The sequence below is a fragment of the Triturus cristatus genome, chromosome 3_2 (assembly GCF_964204655.1).
Source record: "Triturus cristatus chromosome 3_2, aTriCri1.1, whole genome shotgun sequence".
Taxonomy (NCBI): Eukaryota; Metazoa; Chordata; class Amphibia; order Caudata; family Salamandridae; genus Triturus; species Triturus cristatus.
The window spans coordinates 984,212,412-984,236,505 of record NC_140584.1 but is presented as its reverse complement, the minus strand read 5'-3'; the positions used below and the strand labels follow the sequence as shown (position 1 = coordinate 984,236,505).

Genomic DNA, 24,094 nt, shown 5'->3' with positions numbered 1-24,094 from the left:
TATTTTTTATCCCTGAGACAGCCAGCCTAAGTTAAATATTAGTGGCTTCTCACAGTATTTTGAAAGGGGAGCTTCAGTTTTTGTTGCACCATGGAGATGAAGGGGCAGAGCATTGCCACATATATTCAGGGTGTTCAGGCCACGAGACTGGCTTTTATCGTCTCTAAGGTTGCTGACCACCGAGGTGATTTAATGTTTCTTTCCTCCACTGCATTAACTCATCACCTAATACTTCACCTGTGAGGAATGTGAAAGCAATAGTCAAGTGGACTTTGTCACCCAGCCAAGCATCCCTTTAGCTGCTCACCCTCATCAACACACTGACATTTATAATGTAGTCTGCTTAGTTTTGTATGAGTCATGGTCATACACGTTTTGAAGTGCAGTCTGCTACGTGCAGGAATATATATCTGTGCCTACTGTCATGTCAAACATGCATTGGCAAAACCAGTAGGTCTGTTTTGAATTTGGAGACCTGATTAACACATTACCAATCCTGCTATACTGAAAAAGATCATATGGTCCTGTCAGAGCATCGCGATTCACAGAATATTCGTTCTTTAGTAACTCAATGTTTTGAGGTATGAATCCCCTTTAGATCAGAAATGCATTATAAAGAACTTTAAAGAAAAACAACCAGAAAAATATAAACTATATAGAAGAAATACACAACCAGAAACTGGATTCCATTACTTGCATGCATTGAGGCAATAGTACATCTAGAATATTCGTGTATAAAATAATTGAGGCTACTCCATTAGTGCAAAAGTGAAAAGTGCTTGTGCAGTGTGACAAGTGAAACGTGGTGACAGGGAATATAACATACATGTTAAACTTGCAGTGCATAATCGCCTGCATAATGCATGTTTAGGAAAGCTATGATTTGGGATCCATTGCATCCTTTACATTGTCAGCTAGCTCTGGCAGTAGGCAGTGTGACAAGCCAACTATAATGTCTTATTACAGTTTAGCAGGTAGGGAAATGTTTATTAAAGGTGACTCGTGACTTCAGGAAATAGCTAGCAGTAAGAAAATTAGAGGCCTGCTTTTGTACAGGGATTGCAGGATAAAAGATCTCTGCTATACGATATAAGAAAATACCCAGAAACCATAGTGTTCAGCCATATAGCGAAGAATGTGTTTCCTTATATAGTTATGGAAATTAGAGGTGACTTGTAATATCCTTGTCACATATACTAGGGAGTATTTTATTCCGTATAATACAGGGTCACACCATCAACGTCTGTCAACCCCTCTGTGTTAAACAGTGTTTTGCCTCTTCTACTGTTGAAGATCTCCCCATTGCAGGCATTTAGAATTAATCAGAAGTGTGTGCTCTGGCAGTAAAGACACCACCATGCGATTTGTAGTTTTTCGTTTAAAAACGTATTTACCTGAACTTAAGAAGTGCAATAAACAAACATACTACCATAAATATCTCCATATCAGACAACGTGGATTTACCAGAATGTCAGTCCATTACCAGAGTTTCTTGTTTAACTTCAGTGACTCCAAGGAGTAGCGCTAAATGATTAATAAATAAATACGATGTAAAATGCAATGTCACATTGAATGTGACTTTGTCAGCCAAAACGGTAATTTCTCAAATATATCAATAATCACCAAAGTATTTCTCATGGTCTGCGCTCCCCGTTGTGATGTAGTTGACATGTTGAAGCCAGGCGTGCTCAAAGTTGCAAAGGAGCAACTTTACCCAACGGAAATAAGAAATACTAAAAATGGGCATCTTTAGTGGCCCTATGCAGAATTGACAAATGCTTCTGCAATGAGGGGCCGCTTGGCAGAACTGTGCAATGGCGATGCCTGCCAGCCTTCCCCTGTGCCCTTCTACAAGCTCCCATTGCCTCCATGTCCGAGTCCCAAGCTGATCACATCCAGTGGTGCCCACTGCCACACGGCTTGGCAGTGGGATGATCAGACGTTCCGGAGTTGCCCGGACAGTCCCGGTTTTTCACCAGCTGTCCTGGCAGATTTCAGCAATTTTGTCTCATGTCCTGGTTTTTAGAGGGGGTCGACTGAAAACAGTGAGAGGCACTTTTTTGGGTGTTCTAAAGCTGTGCTCGTTAGCAGCTGTTATAAGCAAGCAATTTAATTAATAGGTAGGATGTTGGTCACAGTAAATACATTGTATTTATTTTCATAATGCATCTTTTGTGATCATATGTTGATGAGAGCTGTCATTTCTGTGCCATTCTGTGGATGAAAAATTGTAGTCCTTCTATTTTTCCAAAATTCCCTGGTTTTTGGTTCTCAAGATCTGGTCACCCTACTTGGCAGCCGCAGCCTTAGAGGCGCCCTGCTCCATAACGAGACCCTCCGTGCTGGCCCCTTGCCTCCCAGACACTGCACCCGCCCTCCCCAGTGGCGTCCCCGACACCCCTTACTTGGTGACCATGGAAATGTTGCAGACCACGACTTTCTCCTGCTCCAGGAGGTGCCATCCACGAGAAACCCTAGAGCAGGAAATCACCAGAAGTGAAGTGGGCCAGAGGTTTTTGCTGAACCACGGCAAAATGAGTAAAGTCTGCAAACTTCGGCCATCTTCACAAAAAACTGCCATAATGTGGATTTGGTCCACCATATTCAGAATGGAGGGCAGCCATACAGATAGCTTTGGCCAATGATCAACTTGATGATATAGAATGATATTTACTATTCCACGGTCTACTATGCAGACTCTGCTTTGAAGAATGATTTGGTGTTGGTCAGTCATCTAGGCTCTTGCATTTCTACTGCCGCATGTCTATCAGCAGTCAAAGTTCGAAGGGCGCCTCCAGTTTTACATTTATTGGCGGGGACCTCTGGATAGATTGGATCTTTTTCTCTGCCCGATCGTTGGCCTCCGGTACTGCTAGGACCTCATCTTCCCGGAAGAGGAACATGCTTTCAGCGATGGATGTCTTTTGCTGCTTTTTAGCTCACATTGTCAGTTGCCATTTTTTGTATTGCTGGCGGGAGGCGGTTACCAGTGCAAAGTCCCTAATGTCTTCTATCGGTCCTTATGCTGCCCTCTACAGGGCTCCTGACTAAGGGTTACACCCACAGCGAGAACATTTCCGCCAAATGAGGACTGAGCCTTAAAGGATAATAACACACAATCCAAATGCTATTATAAATAAATAAAATGGAGGAAACTAGCCAGTGTAATTTGCAGCAGAAAGGTTCCATGATCACACCCAGTACATAATGGGCACATTATTTACAGCTGTGCAGAGTGCGAGCTAGGACATAAAGAGATCTACCTGGGTGAAGCCCGAAGAAAGGGAAAGGAACACGGGATACAACAGCAAACACCTGGGAGCAAACTTTGACTGTTAACACAAATAGGACAAGTCAGCCTTTATTGGGGCCTGCCGACCAGACTACATTTAATCATTTACAAATCCTGCTTCCAGGGATCTCCCAGTCATTTTGAGGGCTCTTGGTGGGAGCCCCTGGGCCATCTGAACTGCACTATTCAATGAAGCTGAGACCGAAAGCTGAAGCTCTGTTCAACCAGGCCTAAAGAGTGATTGACTACAGAGCACCAGCCACTTACTGTTCATGGGTTGCAATAAAAAAAATCACCAGGTCCAGGCTATTGCGAAATGCTGAAGCTATGTTAGAGCCTCCAACCTTTGCAGAGGAACAACTCATGGCAAAATCTTTCTCGGGTGGTGTAACTAGAATATGGAGCTCCTTACCCGAAACTATGCGCCACCACCTCATTGCCGAAAATTGAAAGCAGAGCTGAAAACCCCTCTCCTGCAAAGACATTTTGGCCAGTTGTCCCCTTAGCCATCCTCCTCATGATAATGCACCCTCCCAGATATTGAGACAAACTGCTCTACCTCTGCCTCACCACCCACAGCCTCTACCAATCTGTAAGGCCTTGTCTTTGTGACGACCGAAACAAGCATATATCCCTATGTTGCTATGTGCCATGTGTGGCTAATGATCGTAACCAGCAACTATTTGAAACTTTTTATCTCCTGTAATGAAACATGTTTCATTTTAAAGTGATCAAACATTTTTGGGCAGGGTATGTGCTGTAAAAAAATATAAAAAATAAGTAAGAACAAAGTATGTGGTATAGAAATGTTATGAATGATGACAATCAACAAATCAGTCAAACAGTGCCCTGGAGATGATTCTTAATGTGGATTCGTGTTTCCATTGATGGAGACTGAGGCATCAGTGACTGGATATTGAGATTTATGACTAAGATCTATAGTCATCTGTTGAATAAAAAGAAATTTTAAAAAACTGTAAATTTAAAAATCAGTTTCCTCTCCTCATCTTTCCTTTTCCTAACACTTTATAGATGCTCTCAGTGTGGCTTTTGGTGTTTTCTTAAGTAGCATGTACTATTATTTCTTGTTTGATTGGAATAGAATAGTTTTCACCACTTTTTTGCCTTTCCTAAAATGTGCTTTCTCTTTTTCAGAACACTTTCCCGTTGTGGTACTAGTTATGTTATGGCCTGCCGTGCAGTTTTTGCCCCTTGCAGCATTCACCACTTGCTTTGCCTCTTGGCGCTTGATAATGTGCATGGTTGTTAGTTTCCGTCGCTTTCTGCAGCTGGGGTCATGTACATTGTCCTATGTGTATCAACTGACACTCAAGACAAGACAAGTAACAGCTTTTGTCTTTGTTGCGCCTCTGCAGGTGAATCTGTCTCCGTCATTAAACACACGGATCCCATCCCTGACCCCAGAGCTGTGAACCAGGACAAGAAGAACATGCTCTTTTCTGTAAGTAAATGCAGCGGCCATTGGCAGCCGCGCCTTGGCGTGGTACCGTATACAAAGCTTTGACAGCCCTCTCCATTGAAAATGGAGCAATGTGATTATATGTTTGGTAAGGACTGAATACACTCAGATGAGTTCAGTGTTCGCAGAGAGGCTGCACTGAAGTTGAGCCCTGAACTCGGTGGCTCTCTCCCACTATTCGTATCTCCAGGGTGCACGTGCTTGAAATGACTGCCCTCCAGTGGCAGAACCCTTAACTGCTGCTTTAAAAGGCATACAAACTAATGGTGCTGCTGTGCATGATTGTGCCTTCTTCAGCCTGGGTCCTGAACCATACTCCAGAGCAGCGCTGCCTTTTTGTAACCAGTGACCTTTCATGTTTTCCTGTTGATGGCACTTCATGTAGATCGTTTTTCTTTCGTTCAGGTAGTGCTTTTCCTCGGTGCTGGGTGCTTTTCTTTGCTCAACGCCACGAATAGTTTCTTTTTTTGTGGCAGATTTGCAGCCCTTTATCTTGCATCAGCTGCTGCCGAGCTGTGTGCAATTTCCCTGCGGGAAGCAGTTGCGAACTTTCCCTCATGAAGGGGAAGTAGAAACTGTCTGTGACTTTGAACAATAAGAGATATTCCATTGAAGAGACATTATGGCAGGCAGACGGGCCAAAACGAATGAGAGAAAGACCGCTGACCGGTGGTTAATTCCACACCGCTAGAGTTAACATCCTCGACCATTTGAGATCATCCGTTTGATCGATTTCACATATGCACTTCAAGGGAGTGTCTCTTCTAGCTGTGCTGAAGAGCGAGTGATGCATTTTATACAGCTGTCGCGTCACTCATACAGGAAGTACTATATATTTCCACTTAATTACTACCAGTATAGTTTTAAACTCTCGTTATGAACTCTGTTTAAGCAGGAATCGTCTAACAAATTGCTGTTGTGACGTATGGCCCCGTTTAGGAGCGCCTAATGCTATGCTCAGGGGTCGGGTCATGTGAGTTTCCACCCTGCCCTCATCTGGCTCCGAGGATGCTGTTTATTCGGGGCCCTTCAGCCAATCAAGGGAGTTCCAAGCGCACATCCTTTCATTGTCTTCATACAGCAGCAATCCTGGATAAGAGCTGCTTCTGCAGAGAGGAGAGCATCCCACAGGACCATGCCAGCTCCCTTCAAGACCGGCTGGAGCTGCGGTGCCGTGGGGAGAGATGGTCCTCTTGGCGCCTTAGCCTTCTGTATATTCACTGTGTGCAAGTCTGGTCCGCAGTAGGGACACAGCACGAGGGTTTCAGTTACCAGGGGTTGCCTGAAGTGTAAATGCCCCAGCTCATTTTCTGTAAACATCTGTTCCACCCCTGGAGACAAGTCTCCTGGTGGCTCAATGATGACACTATGACACATCATAAAGTTGCTTGTCCTTGTAGTTTTTGGTGGCCGTGGTTGCCACAGAGATTGGCCATGGTGGCTGTTAGGGCCCAGCTTGGAGTGGTCCATGTGCCAGACTCAAGCAGATAGTTGACATCTATTCATTTGAGTAAAGGTTATTTTATCTGAGTTTGAAAGTTTCCTACGTTTCTTCATTTAAACACTGATCGCGATGGGCATCAAAATGATCTGCCAGGCAACACTTCTGTGTTCATTCTGCATATAATGTAATGAAGAATTTATTTGTAAAGTAATGTATTGGGTGGGTTTTCATAGATTGTTCAGGTAGTTCTGTGGTGAGGAAGACTCTGGTCCCTGCTGGCCATGAGGGTTCTCTAGTGAATTAAGCATCTCAAGGATTAATGACACATCGGGTATCCCGCTTTGCTGTCCTCAATAGGATACGACACTCTGACCAATCCACATTTTTCATACTAAAATTCCCAGTCATTCATTCGGCAATCATCATCTATTGATTTCATTGTTAGCAAACATGTGTACTGGTCTGGGACGGTTAATCCAAAGAAGTGCCTACTTGTGGAGTTGGCTAGAACACCCTTCTCAGTCAGTCAGTATTTCTTTATTCGATGAATAAAACATCATAAAAGCACATAAATACACAGTTAATATACAATTAAATCATGTCGAGATCCTGACTGTTACAACACATTTAAAAGAGTAAAAAACTCATCAATACATTTCATTTACAATAATAAAATCGAATATATAATATCATAATACAAAAACTATAATAAAAGACAAATATGCTTGATATGTGGTAAGATCATACTACCCACTTTCCGATTTGTCTATTGCCAATATTATCAAATCCAGCCCGGAGGGTTATATTGTTAAAAGCCCTCTATCCTGTTGGGTAAGTTGGGACTTAAGTCTCCTTATTCGTATCAACCAGGCTCTTCCAATGAATTTGGCTACGCCACATACCATCAAAGAGGAAGACGTATCAGTACAAAGGACCCGCAGCGCCATTACATGGCATCTGAGGCCCAATTGTTTACATAAGGGTTTTAACCAAATCCTCCTCGGCACCCTGTATGCTGGACAAGCAAACATAAGGTGTGCTACAGATTCTAAAGGTGCTGCACAGCACGGACAAGCCTTAGAATAGCCACATAGGTTGTTCCACCCCGAAGTGAATGCATTTACTGGGAGGATCCCAAACCTAACTTTTAAATACAGTGATCTATCCAAGGGTTTCTCAATAAAATCGAGAAGTGGTTCAAATAACCTAGACCATTTGAACTCTAGGAATCGCTCAGTAAGAGCACCCCCTGTACCTCTACTAGAGGTCTCCCGCTGCACCCAATCCCAATACAGCTTCTTAATAACTAGCTTGGGAGGAGGGGTTTGACTCCTCCATAGATCACTCAAACCCAAAAAGCCAACCATCTGTCTCAGGTTACACAGCCACTTAATCCTATTACCTCTATCGAGTAGGATAAGATCATCTAGAGCGGCTGCATAGTTTTGGAGCTCTTCAGTTCTTCTCAGTCGCACCCAGAAAAGTAAAGGGCGAAGGCGCACTAATTCTTTAAGGGGGCGCCTGCCCATATCTAAACGTAAAGGGATCAATGGGGTAGAGACTGGTAATGCTACAAGATCCCTCAGGAACTTGTTTTCTGAAATGGTTAACTCCGGGATGTTCTCAAACCCCCATAATTCAGAGCCATAGAGTGCAGATGGCAAAACCTGTCCTTCATAAATTGCGAGGATAGGTGCCACTGGTTTGCTCATAGACGCCCTATGTTCTCGCAAAACCGCCCCAGCTACTCTTTTAAAGTTTAATAGCATTTTAGCCAGATGGTCTTTCCAGGTCATCCGGCTATTCACCCTAACCCCCAAATAATCAAAACTATCCACCATCTCCAAGAGTTCACCATTTAACATGAGGGAGTTCTTAAATCTTTTGGGTGGTGCGAGGGCCATTAGCTTAGTTTTGGAGGTATTGATTGTGAGACCCCTGTCCTTACAGAACTCACTAAAGCGATTCAAAAGCTTTTGGAGGCCTGCTGGGGTTTTCGAGATCAAGATGGTATCATCCGCGAAGAGAAGAGTAGGGGTTTTTTCCCCGGCCAGGGATGGTGCATCCGCCGGCTCTTCCCTCAGGTAATCCACCACACCATTCACGAATAGGGAAAATAGAGTCGGCGCCATAACACATCCCTGGCGAACTCCTCTCCTCACGGGCACCCTCTCCGTCAGTTGTCCCTGAGTGCCCCATCTGATCCTCGCATAATTACCCTCGTGGAGTCTCACAATGAAATCCAACAATGGAACCGGGAAGCCCATCTTCTCCAGGATTTCCCACAACCTTGCTCGAGGGACCAGGTCGAACGCCATCCTGAGGTCTATGAAAGCCAGATAAAGGCTACCGCGATTAATTGTCACCGACTTCCAATAGATCGCAAGGAGACGGAAGACCTGGTCCATCGTGCCCACTTTTTTCCGGAACCCAGCCTGGAAATGGGAGAGCACCTGTTCCTCCTCCATCCATGCGCCTACCCTCAAGATGATGACCCTGCCAACCACTTTCTGGATCACGTCAATCAGACTGATCGGTCTGTAGTTAGCAGGGTCATCTCTATCACCTTTTTATATACTGTGATCACCTCAGCACCCCTCCACGAATCAGGGATGGGGTGCCCCCTGGAAATTAAATTCATTATCAATGCAATGACTGAAGCCCAGGTTGTGGGATCTTCCAAAAGGAGATCCCCAGGTATGCCATCTTGACCGGCGGCCTTCCTCGGGGTCAGGTGTTTGTGGAAATGTGGATTTTCCTGGTCAGTTATGTCCCCTATCTTGGACCCCAACGGTTCTATGTGCATGTCACAAGTACATGTATGTTCCCTCCAGTTCCAGTTATGAAGACGCAAATACATGTGCGTCCACCGTCAACATGTCCTCTGTCAGATCCGCCATGAATAGGCCGGATATTCCATTCCTAAATATGAAAGGCCACCGGCTTTATATGGTTCACTTATGCCATTTTACAGTCCAGGCAAGTAGGCCCTGATTCTGTCATCAAACTCCTTTTGCCTTCTGCCTCTGAAAGCTCCAGTCTGAGCCTGCATCTGTGACCATGAACTTTGTCTCATTCTCTGCGCGGCTCACGAAGCCTGACATCAGCCTATTCTCTGCCAAGAACTGTATTTCACCTTCGAATTATCTGCTTCCCCCTCAGCCGATGCATTCCTGCCTAGTAGTTTAAGTAAACATTCTTCCAGTTACCAAGCAAAAGGCCCGGCTTCTCTGTCCCCATGCAAGAAATTCATAGCCCTGTCACCATGGAATATTCCTACCCCCTCGCATTCAGTGTAGACACTTAGACGCTTGTACACGCACGCACAGTCAGTATAGAATAGATTTTGTCCGAGAGTCCTTCTTTTGTGGATAACATAGTTCTTTAAACATAGGATGTTAGATATGATTTGGGATTAGGTTGACCTGACCCCCCAGACTTTTCGTCTCCACATGTAGAGCTAATGTCAAGTCCCCTTCACCCCCTAGTTACACGTCAATTACACGTCATACTGCTGCGCGCGCATCTATGCCAAGTATTATCTTATAGATCCACCTATACATGACATCATAACCAATCATGTTTCTTTTTTACTCCTTATTACACCCATTCTCGGTTACGCAGGTACCACGTCAAGTTCCTTATCAATTGTTACGCCTACTGTATTTGCTTCATTATAATGTATGTACTATAAAAGTTACTTCTTGTCAATAAAGTATGTACTTCACTTCCTGAACCCCCGTGGTGATGGAACTTGGAGCATCCGATTATAATCGATTATTGGAATAAAGCCCATTCCGAAACTCTAATATCACGGATTCTGCCTCTCATTTTACTGAGCTATTTTATTATGATTCTGTATCAAATTCAGTCCAGGTAAAGGAATTTTATTTACCACATGATGGCGCCCGAATAGGGACACTTTCTCATCTCACGCGCCGGCGGTGAGTTGTAGGCCCGGTCTCCTGCCACAGCTGGACGGACAATTACGCGTACCAGCAGGATTTCCTGTATCTCCCTCCGGTCAAGCGGGGGCGACTGAGACTACAATCAACACCCGGACGAGGCGGTGAGAAGTGCGAAGTATCCCGACCAGAGCCTAGCTGAGAGAGCAAGATCCGAGGTATACCGAGACCCACCAGTTCGAAGTCAAGTCCAGTTCCCGACGAGTCGAGTCGAGTCCAGTCCGGTTCAAGTTCAAGTTACCGAGGCCTTCCGTTTCCGAAGCTACCCGGTGAGTACCATTACTGGGGAGGCATTTCTGACGTGCACATAGGTTGTGCCGGTCAAGACGGGTTTGGGTACACAAATCCGGTCTGCACTGTTTTAGCAGTGTATCTGTACTGTTTAGCAGTATATCAAGTATTCCGAAGTATCTAGTTATTGTCAAGAATTATGCTTGGTGATTAGTTATGCAGACGATCATCATTGTCGCTTATTCTAAAGGTTAAAAAAATGTTTAATGTTTAATGTTTAATGTGTTAAACGTCCTGCATATTGTGGTATGAATGGTTGTTCATTAGTGTGCTTTTGTATTAAGTGTGTTCAAGATTAAGTATCGGATCAGTTGTCAATATGCCGCTCTTTTCGAAATTAAGACAGATCACTACTAGGAAAGGGGTACTTGAAGAAGCCGTCCCTATTCCTCCTAGGGATACTCCAGGGCACTTCATGTATCACAAACATGGCTTAGACGCTATATTATTTCTTGATTTATGGGTAGACTACACCAAGGGATTACCAGAAAGTCAGAGGTGGCCCGCAGCTGGGACCTGGGATGCAGAATGCATCATGAAAGTCGAGGAAGAGTTATGGAAAAGGAAAGTCAGACAGTCACAGAAAGACGCTGTTGAGTTATGGCGTAAAGAATCTCATAGACGTACAGAGAAAGCACGTAGACAGGAAGAGAAGAGTAAAGAAAGTTCAAATAAAGTTCAAGAAAATCTATTAATTGAGGAAGGCATCCGAGTGAAATCAGAACAAGTAGATAGACAAAGAAATGCCCTCATGAATGGTATGTATCCCCTTCTAGCCGAAGGATTACCTAAGGCTACTCCAGAGATGCCGAAAGACTTGCCACCCCCATTATTTCCAATTAAGGTACATCCTAAGGGGCATCCTAGAACCGCAGAAGATGTTTTTCTTTCCTCATATTTAGATGACGTAGCTCCCGAGTATGCTAATTCCGCCCCACATAGACCGCATACCAGGGAGGTCCAACGCCAAGATCCAGCACCTGTATCCTTACAGCAACAAATCGAGTCACAAGTTCCGGCAAGCACATCTGTTTCCGCATCTGTCCCTACAGGTACTTCCATAGCTGTGTCCACACCTATAGTTGCCGTGTCACGTTCGACGAATCCTTTCACACCCGACGCCCCAGATGGGGCCACGGGAGGTGCTACCAATACTTTTACGCCACCTAGAATAAATAAACTTGTTTTTCAAGAGTCAGCGCATTCACGTACACCCAAATTCGTAAGTGAACGTGCGCTTAAGGAACTTCTTATAGATTGTAGATATGACCCGGTGATCGGTAAAGAGGACGAAATGATCCTGGCATCATTACGTATCAGACGAGCCGCAGGATATTTAGCGAAGTTACCAGGAATGACTACGCATCTAGATAAAATATATCATTTTGTTCAAACAGGACGAGATCCAGAATGTATTAACAGAGCTATGGAATACCAGAAAGTAGAGATACAAGGGGAACTGTTACGTTTCCTCATAAACTGTGTGATCAGAAATCAAGACCGACCGGGGGTAGACCCGGATGCAATGCATATTCTTACAAGATGGAGCCAGAATATATCAGAAGGAAGACACGATAAGCAAAACTGTATAATAGCCATGTGCCGAAAGATCCGTAAAGAAATAGAACGGATACACGAAGAGAGATTACAGACAGACGAGTTCGAACAAAGCGAGGAAGAAGGGTCAGGACCACCCGCAGGACAGTTAGACACCATAGCCTATGTAGGTAGAGGAAGATCTTGTAATAGGGATCAGACTAGATGTCATACTGACTCAATACGTCCGATATGTCCAGATAATAACAGGAATTTCCAAATACCTATAATTAATATAAGGTCTAACGAGCATTCGTTCCAAACTGCTGACAAACTACTCCGAGAACGAAGGGGTTATCATTTTCTCGATTCTATGGATGAACAAGATTTAGCCAGGGCAGCTGTCCATTGGGTGGACAGTCCCGGAAAATATAGTGATGCTACAGTAGTACGCACATTTTTGAATCTCACCCCAGATGAACAGAGGTTAGCTGGGATTTATATGATTCAACAACTCATTATACTATATCGGAGTCAGCATTCGGACCCTGGTCCCTTACCTGACATATTGACTGAATTGCTTATGAATAAATGGAGAAGTCCAGGTACTGAATTAATTAAAGAAATTTTAATGTCAAGAAAGCAGTATATTCTTTTTGTATGCTCAGAGCATGCCTCATTGCCCGGCAAGGAAAGAACCACGTATCACATGGATAGACAGAATCCCTTACGAGAAGTACACCCAATAAAAGGCGAGGACGACGAGTTTAGGCGCGTATTTGTATATACGCCCATATCAAAAATAGAACTGTTACAAATGAAGAAAGTGGTACCCAGTCATGACAAAGATCCAGCGGGTTTTCACCGAGAAATTAAAGACATGTTACTAATGGGAGAGTATACCTATCCCGACATTATGACGATATTAAAGGTGTTGATGCCTGCTGGCATTTATGAGAAACTCAAGGAAAAAGAGTGGGAGGTAGGAGACCAAAAGATAGAATGGTCAGTATTAGAAGCGGAAGAAAAGGCCCGTACTGCAGGAGCAGGACTTGGGGATAAAACTAAAGCACTACCAGGTTTACTAGTACAGGTACTGCCACGTTTATTAACTACGAAAAAGGAAGATTGGGGTACAATTTCAGCCTGTAAACAGAAGCAAGACGAAGACACTAGTGATTACTATGCCCGATTCGAGAAATGTTTTGGTATAAATAGTGGCATAAAAGCAAGTAGCGAATCATACCCGCATCTGTTTGTAACAAAATTAGTAGAAAATGCTCTGCCCCCAGTGAAGAATAGAGTTTTAAAATTCGAGAGTACCTGGCAAGGTAACACTCCATCACAAATGTTACAAATGTTACAGTACCATCACAATAGAATTAGAGAGGAACAAGAACATGAACACAGACGCATGAAAGACACAAAAATGAAAATGCTAGTTTCCCAGACAGTACCAGCTGAAGGACATAAAAAGGGTATGACACATTCCGATTCAGCAGGACCTGTAAAAGGGACATGCAATTATTGTAAAAAGCCAGGTCATTATGTACACGATTGTCCAGTGCTAAAACATAATATCTCTATAGGTAAAACACAAGAAAGATCACGGCCACTAAGACAAGATCAGCATGAACAAGGAGCTATGCAGCATGCCCAGGCCATGCCAGCCGCACAACAGCCAATCCAGTTTGTGCCAGCTGCACCACCGTTGCCTGCTGCTGCCACACAGACCACAACACGACAAATGTATCAGACTGCACAGTATGAATATCCTGAGTATCAGCGTTACGCATGAACTAGCCTAGAGAGGGAAGTTGACTTACCCCTTATTGAGATTCCTGTAGATCAAGAAGGACCTTATGTACATAGTGAATTATTAGGTCAAGATAGAAAATTTTTACTCGATACAGGGGCAAGTCGAACAACTATAAAACGTAGTGAAGTTCCAGGGGCACCCCTCTCAGGCTCTCAGAATATTTCCCTTGGTTTTTCAGGAAAACCTATTGTTAATGAAGTATCACAGCCTCTTCCACTTACGATAGGACCTTTGACCCGAACTACAGATTTATTGCTTACTAAATCATGTCCAGAAAACTTGCTAGGAATAAAAACTCTGAAAGCCCTAGGAGCCATAATATGTTGTTCTCCGGAAGGAGTAAGGTTGTTTTTACGTGATTTTAAAGGTCACTATGTATCTAGAGACATGGATCCCCGATTACAGACTTTACCTACACATCTATGGGCACAAGGCCCTACTGATGTTGGTTGCATGAATATTACACCATATCGAGTCACACTCAAGGCAGGAGTGGTGCTACCACGAATGCGACAATACAAGTTACCACCAGATGCTGTAGTGGCTTTACTACAAATCATTGACGAGCTAATTGCCCAAGGAGTAGTTGTAGAAACAGACTCCAATGTATGTAATTCACCGATAATTCCGATTCTTAAACGAACAGATCCTACAGCCCCGCCAGTATATCGATTGGTTATTGATCTGCGCGAGTTAAACAAATGCATTGTGCCACAATTTCCTGTGGTCCCAGATATCTCGTCATTATTGACAGCTATTGATTCCGAAGCAACATTCTTTACTGTAATTGATCTCAAGAATGCCTTTTTCAGCGTCCCAATAGATCCGGAAAGTCAATATTTGTTCGGATTCAGTTTAAATGGGCGCAGCTTTAAATTCTCACGCGCACCTCAAGGATTTACAGAAAGCCCCAGCATCTATAGCCAAGCACTGAAACGAGAACTTGACAGTATCCACATGCCAGTTAACACTGCCCTGCTTCAATATGTCGATGATCTGCTGATCACCGCGAGAAGCGAACCCGAATGTGAGAAAGCGTCACTGACAGTTTTACAATTTCTAGCCGAAAAGGGGCACAAGGTGTCCCCTTCTAAGCTGCAATTCTGTGTCCAGCGAGTTGTTTATCTTGGACACTCGCTGTCCAAGGAGGGAAGGCAGCTTACACCTGACCGCATTCAGTTAATAGCTAACATGCCAATACCCAAGACACAAAAGGAAGTACGAGCTTTCATAGGCCTCACGTCATATTGCAGGCAGTGGATCCCTCAGTACGCATTTCTAGCAAAACCACTCATTCAGTTAACCACACAGGAGGCAGCCACACCGACTGTTCTCCCTTGGACTCAGGAACACACACAAGCTTTTGAAAGCCTAAAGAAAGCTTTATGTCAAGCACCCGTTTTAGCAACGCCATGTTACAGAAAACAGTTTACACTCTTTGTTACAGAACGCGAAGGTACTGCCTTGTCAGTACTCACACAGGAACAAGCAGGAGCACACAAACCATGTGCTTATTTTTCCAGTACATTAGATCCCGTAGCTCAGGCTTTGCCTGCATGCCTAAAATCAGTAGCAGCGACAGCTTTAGCAATCAGACAAAGCGATGCTATAGTGTTAGGACATCCATTGACAGTTCAAGTACCACACGCAGTAGAGGTTCTTGTGAATAGAACGCAAACACAACACTTGACTATAGCACGACTTACGGGGTATGAACTTACATTGTTTCAGCCACATATAGAAATCAGACGCTGTAACACATTGAATCCTGCCACACTTTTACCTGTAATCGGAACAGACCCACTAGCCCATGACTGTATTGAAGTTATTACGATAACGACGAAACCCAGACAAGACTTAACCGATGTCCCATTGTCAGATCCAGACCTGACATTGTATGTAGATGGTTCATGCATGAGAACAAGTACAGGAGAGTTAGTGGCCGCTTACGCAGTCACAACAGATACTGAAGTCATTGAAACTAATCGTATAAATACTTTGTCAGCTCAAGCCGCAGAGCTCATCGCTCTGACACAAGCCTGTATTCAAGCCACGAATAAAAAAGTCAACATATACACTGACTCACGTTATGCATTCGGAGTTGTACACGACTTCGGCGTGCTGTGGCGAGAGAGAGGTTATTTAACTTCCCACGGTGCCCACATTCAGCACGGACCCCTCATTCATGCCTTATTAGATGCAATACATCTACCCACTGCAATATCAATTATGAAATGTAAGGCTCATACGAAGGTTACTGATATCATTTCCCAAGGCAATGATCTAGCCGACAAAACAGCTAAACAGACTGCTCAAACTCAAACCCCCGACATGACAAAGACAATAGTCCCGACACCGACACATTGCATGACAGTTAAAGATCCTACTCTTGACGTAATTGACATACAGACACATGCTACACTAGATGAAATAAAGAAATGGACTGAATTAGGAGGGATCCAAACGGACCAAGGATGGATGATGAAGGAAAAGTCTGTATGGTTCCTTCCTGACTCAATGGTCCAAGTTATAATTAACACTATACATAGTCCAGCACATCTAGGAGAAAAAGCTATGCTAGACAGCATTCAACACATTTGGTTCAATAAACATTTACGAGCAGCAGCAAAACAAAAGGTCCGTACCTGTATGATCTGTTGTCAGTTTAACCCAGGAAAAAGCGTTCCCGTAGAACAGGGTGGATTTCATACTCCTAATCATCCTTTTGAAGTACTCCAGATGGATTATATCCAGATGGAACGATGTCGAGGATTCAAATATGTTCTTGTAGTTGTCTGCGCTCTGTCCCGTTGGACAGAGGCATACCCGGTTTCAGATTACACTGCCCCGACTACTGCCAAACAGTTGGTTCGAGAATTCTTCCCACGATACGGTTTACCACGTGCTGTTCACTCAGATAACGGCCAGCCGTTCTCATCCGAATTAATGAAACACGTTTCACTTCTGTTAGGATATCAGTGGAAATTCCACTGTGTCCGACACCCCGAGGCAGCAGGTCTCGTAGAAAGACATAACCAGATCCTGAAAATCAGAATGTCCAAAATATGCAGAGAAAAAGGTGTCGACTGGGTAGTAGCGTTACCCGTTGCACTCTTTTACATGAGAATGGTAGCACACTCACGAACAGGGCTATCCCCGTATGAGGTGATCTTCGGCAGACCACCGAATATGTGGGGGACGCCCATACCACGCAAAATAACTGATATTGACTGTAATATGCTGACAGATTACTTGGCTTCCTTGATGTCTGCACTACAATCTTGTCGTTCACAGGTAGCTGCAGCCTTTCCCGACAACACTGAGGTGAAACCCCATGACGTTGTTCCGGGTGATCTTGTGTTTGTGAGGAATTTCGACCGAAAGACTCAACTGGAGCCCAGGTGGAAAGCACCCAAGTTGGTCCTGTTGACCACGAGGACAGCCGTGAAGATCGAGGGCCGCAAGGGCTGGATTCATTCAAGTCATATCAAGAAATTTCATGGACTATCCTCGGATATAGACATTGTGCCCTGCACTCCCTCACAGACTGATTCAAAACTTCCCTTTGTTGAACCGAATGACTCTGAGAACTACAAACTAAAGCTTAGGCCCAACCAGTCGAGCAATTTGATTGTTTAAGTCCTCTCCAAGGTGAAGCGGTTGAATTGTCTCTGACATGTATCCCTTGGACCTGAGTAGAGAAAATACCCGGAAAATGTTGAAACGACAGGCGTATTGTAAATCACTGCGTAGCCACTGTATGGGGACATTATTAATTCTGTTTTTATTAAGTCTTTTAGTAATTATTACGAGTATGTTGTTGCATATATATTACCCTATTTCTAGACATGTTTATAATGTTACTGCTGAACATTCTTTTAGTGACTTACCTCCGCATGAATTATCTTATAGACTTGCGCTGCGCAATAACACTTTCATTAGTATGTTACATCATTCCCATCAGACTAGTAATGCCACCAATTGTTGGGTGTGTGGCCGACTCCCTCCCTATCAGAATTATGAAGGAGTCCTGCCTTTCTTTCCACATCCATTCACACATAATGGCTCCTGTGGAGCATGGTTTAGTTTAATCAATTCCATAGACTCAGACACAGCAGTTTACCAAGATCATTGGATATGGGGAAACCTGAACCTAGTTTTACTCAAGGTCTGCTACCCTGACAAGGAGGGTCGCCCCAAAAGAACAGGAACTGATCTAGAAAATGAAGTATATGGATTAGGTAATTTTACACCTAATCTCATGATTCTAAATGTCGTATCCGAAGTTGAACTAGTCTTACCCACCATGTCAGTATTCCCAGCAAAGGGTGAATTGTGTGTAAGAAAGGTTGGTTCCATACATATGGGCCATAGTAAATGCACTACTATAGTAGAATTCAGTGATCAAGGCAAATCTTCATTTAAGGCTTCTCGCCACTCCTACTTTATATGTGGTCAGACTGCATATATGCGTCTACCTCCAGATTGGGATGGTACCTGCTACATTGCATTCCTTCTGCCACCTGTTTTTCTAGCTCCTCCTGATTATTACAGAAATATTCATTTAGTACACAACAGAAAGCGGAGAGATCTCCCCATTGTCGATTACACTGAGACGGCATGGGACAAGTATGTAGATTTTAATAAAGGCATCTTTCCCTATATAGGTACTGTTACTAATAGTAAGCTGATACGTAGATTAACCAGAACCCTTGAAGCAGTAGTGAATGAGACTGGTGGAGAAGTGTAGCTCACTGGTTAGAGCAGGCATACCCTGAAGCAGAGGTCAGACCCGGGACCAGGGTTTGATTCCCGACGCGGCAGGGTCTGGAGCCCAATTGTCCACGGACTTGATAATTCTCGCTTCGGTGCCTACTCTAAGCATGAGTTCACACTAGGCAGCTCTGGGCAACTAGCTTGCTTAATCTCCACAACGGCCCCCCCGCGGCGGGATGCCTGGCTTTCACCTTGGGGATGCCCAGTATGGATTATCTCACAGGGAAAAACCAGGACGGGTTCCCAATGCAAGCGCTGGGATGCCCAAGGGTAACCGTGCGCGATATAAAACTCCTAATAATAATAATAATAATAATAATAATATTTCCGCCTTAGGCAATTTAACAGAAGAGCAGTCTGCTATGCGGATTGTTGTGCTTCAAAATCGTCTTGTCCTTGACGTCATCCTGGCTGATAGGGGCGGAGCTTGTAGGGTCATCGGATCAAGCTGCTGCGTATTCATACCAGAAAATTCGCCATCTGTATATAAAGCCATCACTCGCCTTCATAAGATTGTAAACCAGATACACCAGAACCCAGGCACTTGGACTTGGTCCAGTTGGTTTTGGAGTGTGATATCAGCCTGGGGATGGAGAGTTCTATCCTTCCTAGGTATTGGCCTTCTCATACTATTCAGTTGCTGTCTATGTCTACAATGTGGACCAGCGATTTGTGGTCTGTGCGCCACATCGTGTATTCCACCACCAAGATTTCATTCAAGATTACGGAAGAAGAAAGAAGAACAAATGATGCTATATGAACAGATCAATGGATTGATGAAGATTGATATCTCTTGAAGGGCAAGGAGGGGACAAGGAGGGAATGTGGAAATGTGGATTTTCCTGGTCAGTTATGTCCCCTATCTTGGACCCCAACGGTTCTATGTGCATGTCACAAGTACATGTATGTTCCCTCCAGTTCCAGTTATGAAGACGCAAATACATGTGCGTCCACCGTCAACATGTCCTCTGTCAGATCCGCCATGAATAGGCCGGATATTCCATTCCTAAATATGAAAGGCCACCGGCTTTATATGGTTCACTTATGCCATTTTACAGTCCAGGCAAGTAGGCCCTGATTCTGTCATCAAACTCCTTTTGCCTTCTGCCTCTGAAAGCTCCAGTCTGAGCCTGCATCTGTGACCATGAACTTTGTCTCATTCTCTGCGCGGCTCACGAAGCCTGACATCAGCCTATTCTCTGCCAAGAACTGTATTTCACCTTCGAATTATCTGCTTCCCCCTCAGCCGATGCATTCCTGCCTAGTAGTTTAAGTAAACATTCTTCCAGTTACCAAGCAAAAGGCCCGGCTTCTCTGTCCCCATGCAAGAAATTCATAGCCCTGTCACCATGGAATATTCCTACCCCCTCGCATTCAGTGTAGACACTTAGACGCTTGTACACGCACGCACAGTCAGTATAGAATAGATTTTGTCCGAGAGTCCTTCTTTTGTGGATAACATAGTTCTTTAAACATAGGATGTTAGATATGATTTGGGATTAGGTTGACCTGACCCCCCAGACTTTTCGTCTCCACATGTAGAGCTAATGTCAAGTCCCCTTCACCCCCTAGTTACACGTCAATTACACGTCATACTGCTGCGCGCGCATCTATGCCAAGTATTATCTTATAGATCCACCTATACATGACATCATAACCAATCATGTTTCTTTTTTACTCCTTATTACACCCATTCTCGGTTACGCAGGTACCACGTCAAGTTCCTTATCAATTGTTACGCCTACTGTATTTGCTTCATTATAATGTATGTACTATAAAAGTTACTTCTTGTCAATAAAGTATGTACTTCACTTCCTGAACCCCCGTGGTGATGGAACTTGGAGCATCCGATTATAATCGATTATTGGAATAAAGCCCATTCCGAAACTCTAATATCACGGATTCTGCCTCTCATTTTACTGAGCTATTTTATTATGATTCTGTATCAAATTCAGTCCAGGTAAAGGAATTTTATTTACCACATGTTTTATAGCCAATACTACTTCCGAAGTCAAGAACGGTTCCACGGGCGCCATAATGGGAGAAGCCCGTCTAGCTGGATCAGAAGGGGAGGATCTGGTTGCCTCCAATCCGCCATATATATTTGAAAAATGGGAATACCATTGTTGACTGGTGATATGATTCACAAGTACAGGTTGGTTACCCTGTCTAGCCTTGTTGACCAGATCCCAAAACAATGAGGCATTTTTCCTTTCGGAGGCACTTTTGAGATCCTGCCAATACTGTTCTTCCCAGTCTTTTTTTGCTCGTATTTGTTCTTTTGCATATTCCTTCCTTGCAACTCTAATTAGGGGTTGATTCTTTTTGCGCAGGGCTACAGTTAACTCACGTCTTTTAGCCCGGCACTTTACAGAGTACCAGGGGTTACTAGGTTTGGGGGTTATTTTTTTCGAGCTCGAGATTAAAAAATAGTTGCCCACTTCCTCGATAGCCTTTTTATAAATCTGAGGAAGAAGGGACTCATGAGCATCCCCTGTTTCTGGGTCTAATCCCGTCAATTCACAAGTCAGGTCTTCAATATGAGCCCTGATATTAACCAGTTTCTCTGGGTCGGAGCTAATCTTCTCCTATTTCAGCCTCCTATTTCCATTATATGGGACCACCTCGTTTGTTCGCCTCGGTAGGGGTTGCTCAATACTACTTTCTAATTTGCTCCACCCTAACTTCAGACTCAGTGGGTTATGATCACTGTCCTGCGAGGGAACCACCTCCATATCCACTAAGTCACACCACATGGTGATGTCCAGTAAAATGTAATCTATTCGGGACGGGCCATTAAGTCTATTAAACGTCATGGCCCCATCACGATCAGAGGATGATCTACCATTCAATGCTCTTAATTTGAAATCAACAGTAAGAGCATTAATCTGCAGAGCCTTAGTTGTCTATTTCCTGATTGGAGGTATTGACAAGGTAGGGATAGACCAATTTGCATCCTCCTCCGCTATGCCCAGAAGGTCATCCCTGCTTAGGGGTTCAAATGTACAATTGAAATCCCCACCCACAAGGAATTTAGATGATGGGGGGCAGTTACCTAAGGCCTGCTCTAAGAGCATAAAGGTTTTTGACGTTTTATCTCCCTGGATCCCTCTATCATAAACATTAAATAATTCCACTCTGCTGTCTTTTGTCTGACCTACGATTGTTAGATGTTGGATGTCCTCACTTTCCAGATCATGAGCAGAAACCTTCCAATTTAATTCTACCTTTATCCATACATCTAATCCCCCGGCTGGTCTGCCCTTATCACCGCTATGAGCGGGTAGCCAAAAGGTTACATATCCCGATTTAAAAACGGGGGATAAACTCCATGTTTCCTGGAACATGCATACGTCATATTTTTCAATAAAGTTGTGCCATTCTGGGAGGGCCAACTTTTTCCTCAGACCTGCTATGTTCCAAGAAACTAAATGGATGATCTTTTTATTATTGGAGGGCAGGGTGATGGAGACTTCTTTGCTACCACCCACTTCTCGTGGTTCCAGGGCATTGGGAATTTGGAAGTACTCTGTAGGGATTAGGGAATAACCCCCTCCGTCCATACGGACCGAAGGTGAACAATCCAGACCTGAAGGATCCGCAGGGGCCATAATCCCATTAGGCAGTTCTTTAGCCTTACCATGAGTCACCAGCCCTTTTCCCACTAGCCTGGAAGCACTAGAGCTATCCCCCCATTCCTTCCCGATCCTTAAACATCAATCACAATCATCCATACCCGAGAACACATCGAACCTGTTCGTTGTCTCCAGGGGTGTAAAAGGTCTCAAGTACTCCTTTCGCTGATTATTATGCCTAGTAAATCTAGGAGGGATCACGTTCCAACCCTGGGGGTCAGATAACCTATTCCTGCCATAGGGTAATGTCGGGATACTTAATTTTGCTTTACCCTTATTCATATGGTGGGATGGAGGGAAAACCAGGGATCTCGGGGAAAAAATAAGTTAAAGCTCGAGGGCTAATACAACTGTCACTCACTCCCGGGGGCCAATTTATTATGTAGTCAACCACACCCGGGTCTCTAAAATTTATCAGGACGATATCTCCCTCAACATCTTTACATCTACCACCTATCCAGGACAGGCGCCTGACGTGTAGTATCTCCCCATTAAGATTATTGTTTATTGGTCTATGTGTACTTAGCCAATGTACAATTTTGTTTTTCAGTTGGTAAAACCCTTCTCTCTTATTGTCCGCTAGCACGGGAACCCCCGTTAAGACCACCACCAGAGGCACCGCTTCGGGGGGTAAATCTACTTGTGGCCCGTAATTCCCCTTACTACCATAATGGCTAGAACTTCCCTGCTCCTGCCTCATAGACTCATTAGCGGCTGTAGCGTTCCCTTCCACTGGCTCAGTAATAGGCTTACTGATTGTATGTTTCCCTATCCTAGGGGGCCCCTGTCTATGTATATCAGGCAACGGCTGGTCTAAATTCTGTAAGGGATTTATACCAGCTTGGGGGAGTTCCTTGGGAGCATAGGTGGGGGGGGTCCTAGCATGAGTAATGTTCCTATGTGCTTGTACCCTTTCCGGACTGGTCATTTTACTCAGGGTGGACTCTATACCCTCCAACCTCTGCTCCAATTTCTTCAAACTATTGGTAATAGGTAAAATAAGGGTGCTAAACAGCTCTTCCAATTTAGTACACAGTGATGTAGATGAAGCATCCGACTCTGCTAGAACCTCGGAGGTCAGGTGGATTTCAGAGTCGGTCACGGCCAAATCAGAGTCCGCAAAAGGGTGGAATGGACTCAGATTTGGTCTATTGACTGGTCCAACCGCCAGCTTTGTAACAGCACTATTTGTAGCTATAGTATGACGCCCAAAATCATAATGGTTGAGTTTTGTTGATTTAGCCTGGCCCAGCCGCTCCTTACGTCTTATTTTCCTCGGGGGCGGGCCATAGAATTTACCCTTATCCAATTTCTTATGCTTTTTCACTATTAATTTACCACGAGTAGGCAACAGTTTTTTAGGTACCATAGGGCTAATTATAGCATTAGAGAGGGCAGTATCACTAATATCATATACTTCGGGGGCACAATTTACAGGTGAACAATCACGTAATAGCAAGGGCACACTGTCCTGAGAAAAAGTAGCATCACTAACCCTGCTATTACCAACAGCGCCCAAGGGTTCCTCAATACTACTGACTTCTACAGCCCTACGCTTCATATTTTCAACGGAGCGACGGCGCTCAGTCCTACGCTCATCCAAAGAAAGGTCCCTCTTTTCCTCCCTGGCGACCTTCCTAAAATACATATCCAGAGGGCCATAGGGCACACCCCCCGGCTTTTCCCCACTCACGTTGTCAGGGCTCTGGGCCATAGGTACGATAATGTCCCTCAATACGGTAGGCAGCGTATCGCTTACAGGGCGTACCTAACCAAGCCCTGCCCGGCCTCAATCGGTCTCAGAGGGCCTGCCCTTTGCCCGGGCTTAGCCCGGCGTCGCCCGCGCGCGTCCCGCG

At 44.3% G+C, this 24,094-nt stretch overlaps 1 protein-coding gene across 2 annotated transcripts in view; it reads left to right on the top strand.

The window, feature by feature from the left end:
• Positions 1-24,094, top strand: part of ATP2A3 (ATPase sarcoplasmic/endoplasmic reticulum Ca2+ transporting 3) — a 469,813-nt gene that overhangs the window by 246,772 nt on the left and 198,947 nt on the right. For both annotated transcript variants that reach the window (XM_085649576.1, XM_085649575.1), the window contains exon 7: positions 4,669-4,754. In XM_085649576.1, the coding sequence (XP_085505702.1) occupies positions 4,669-4,754 (86 nt within the window). The remainder of the gene's footprint in view (positions 1-4,668; positions 4,755-24,094) is intronic.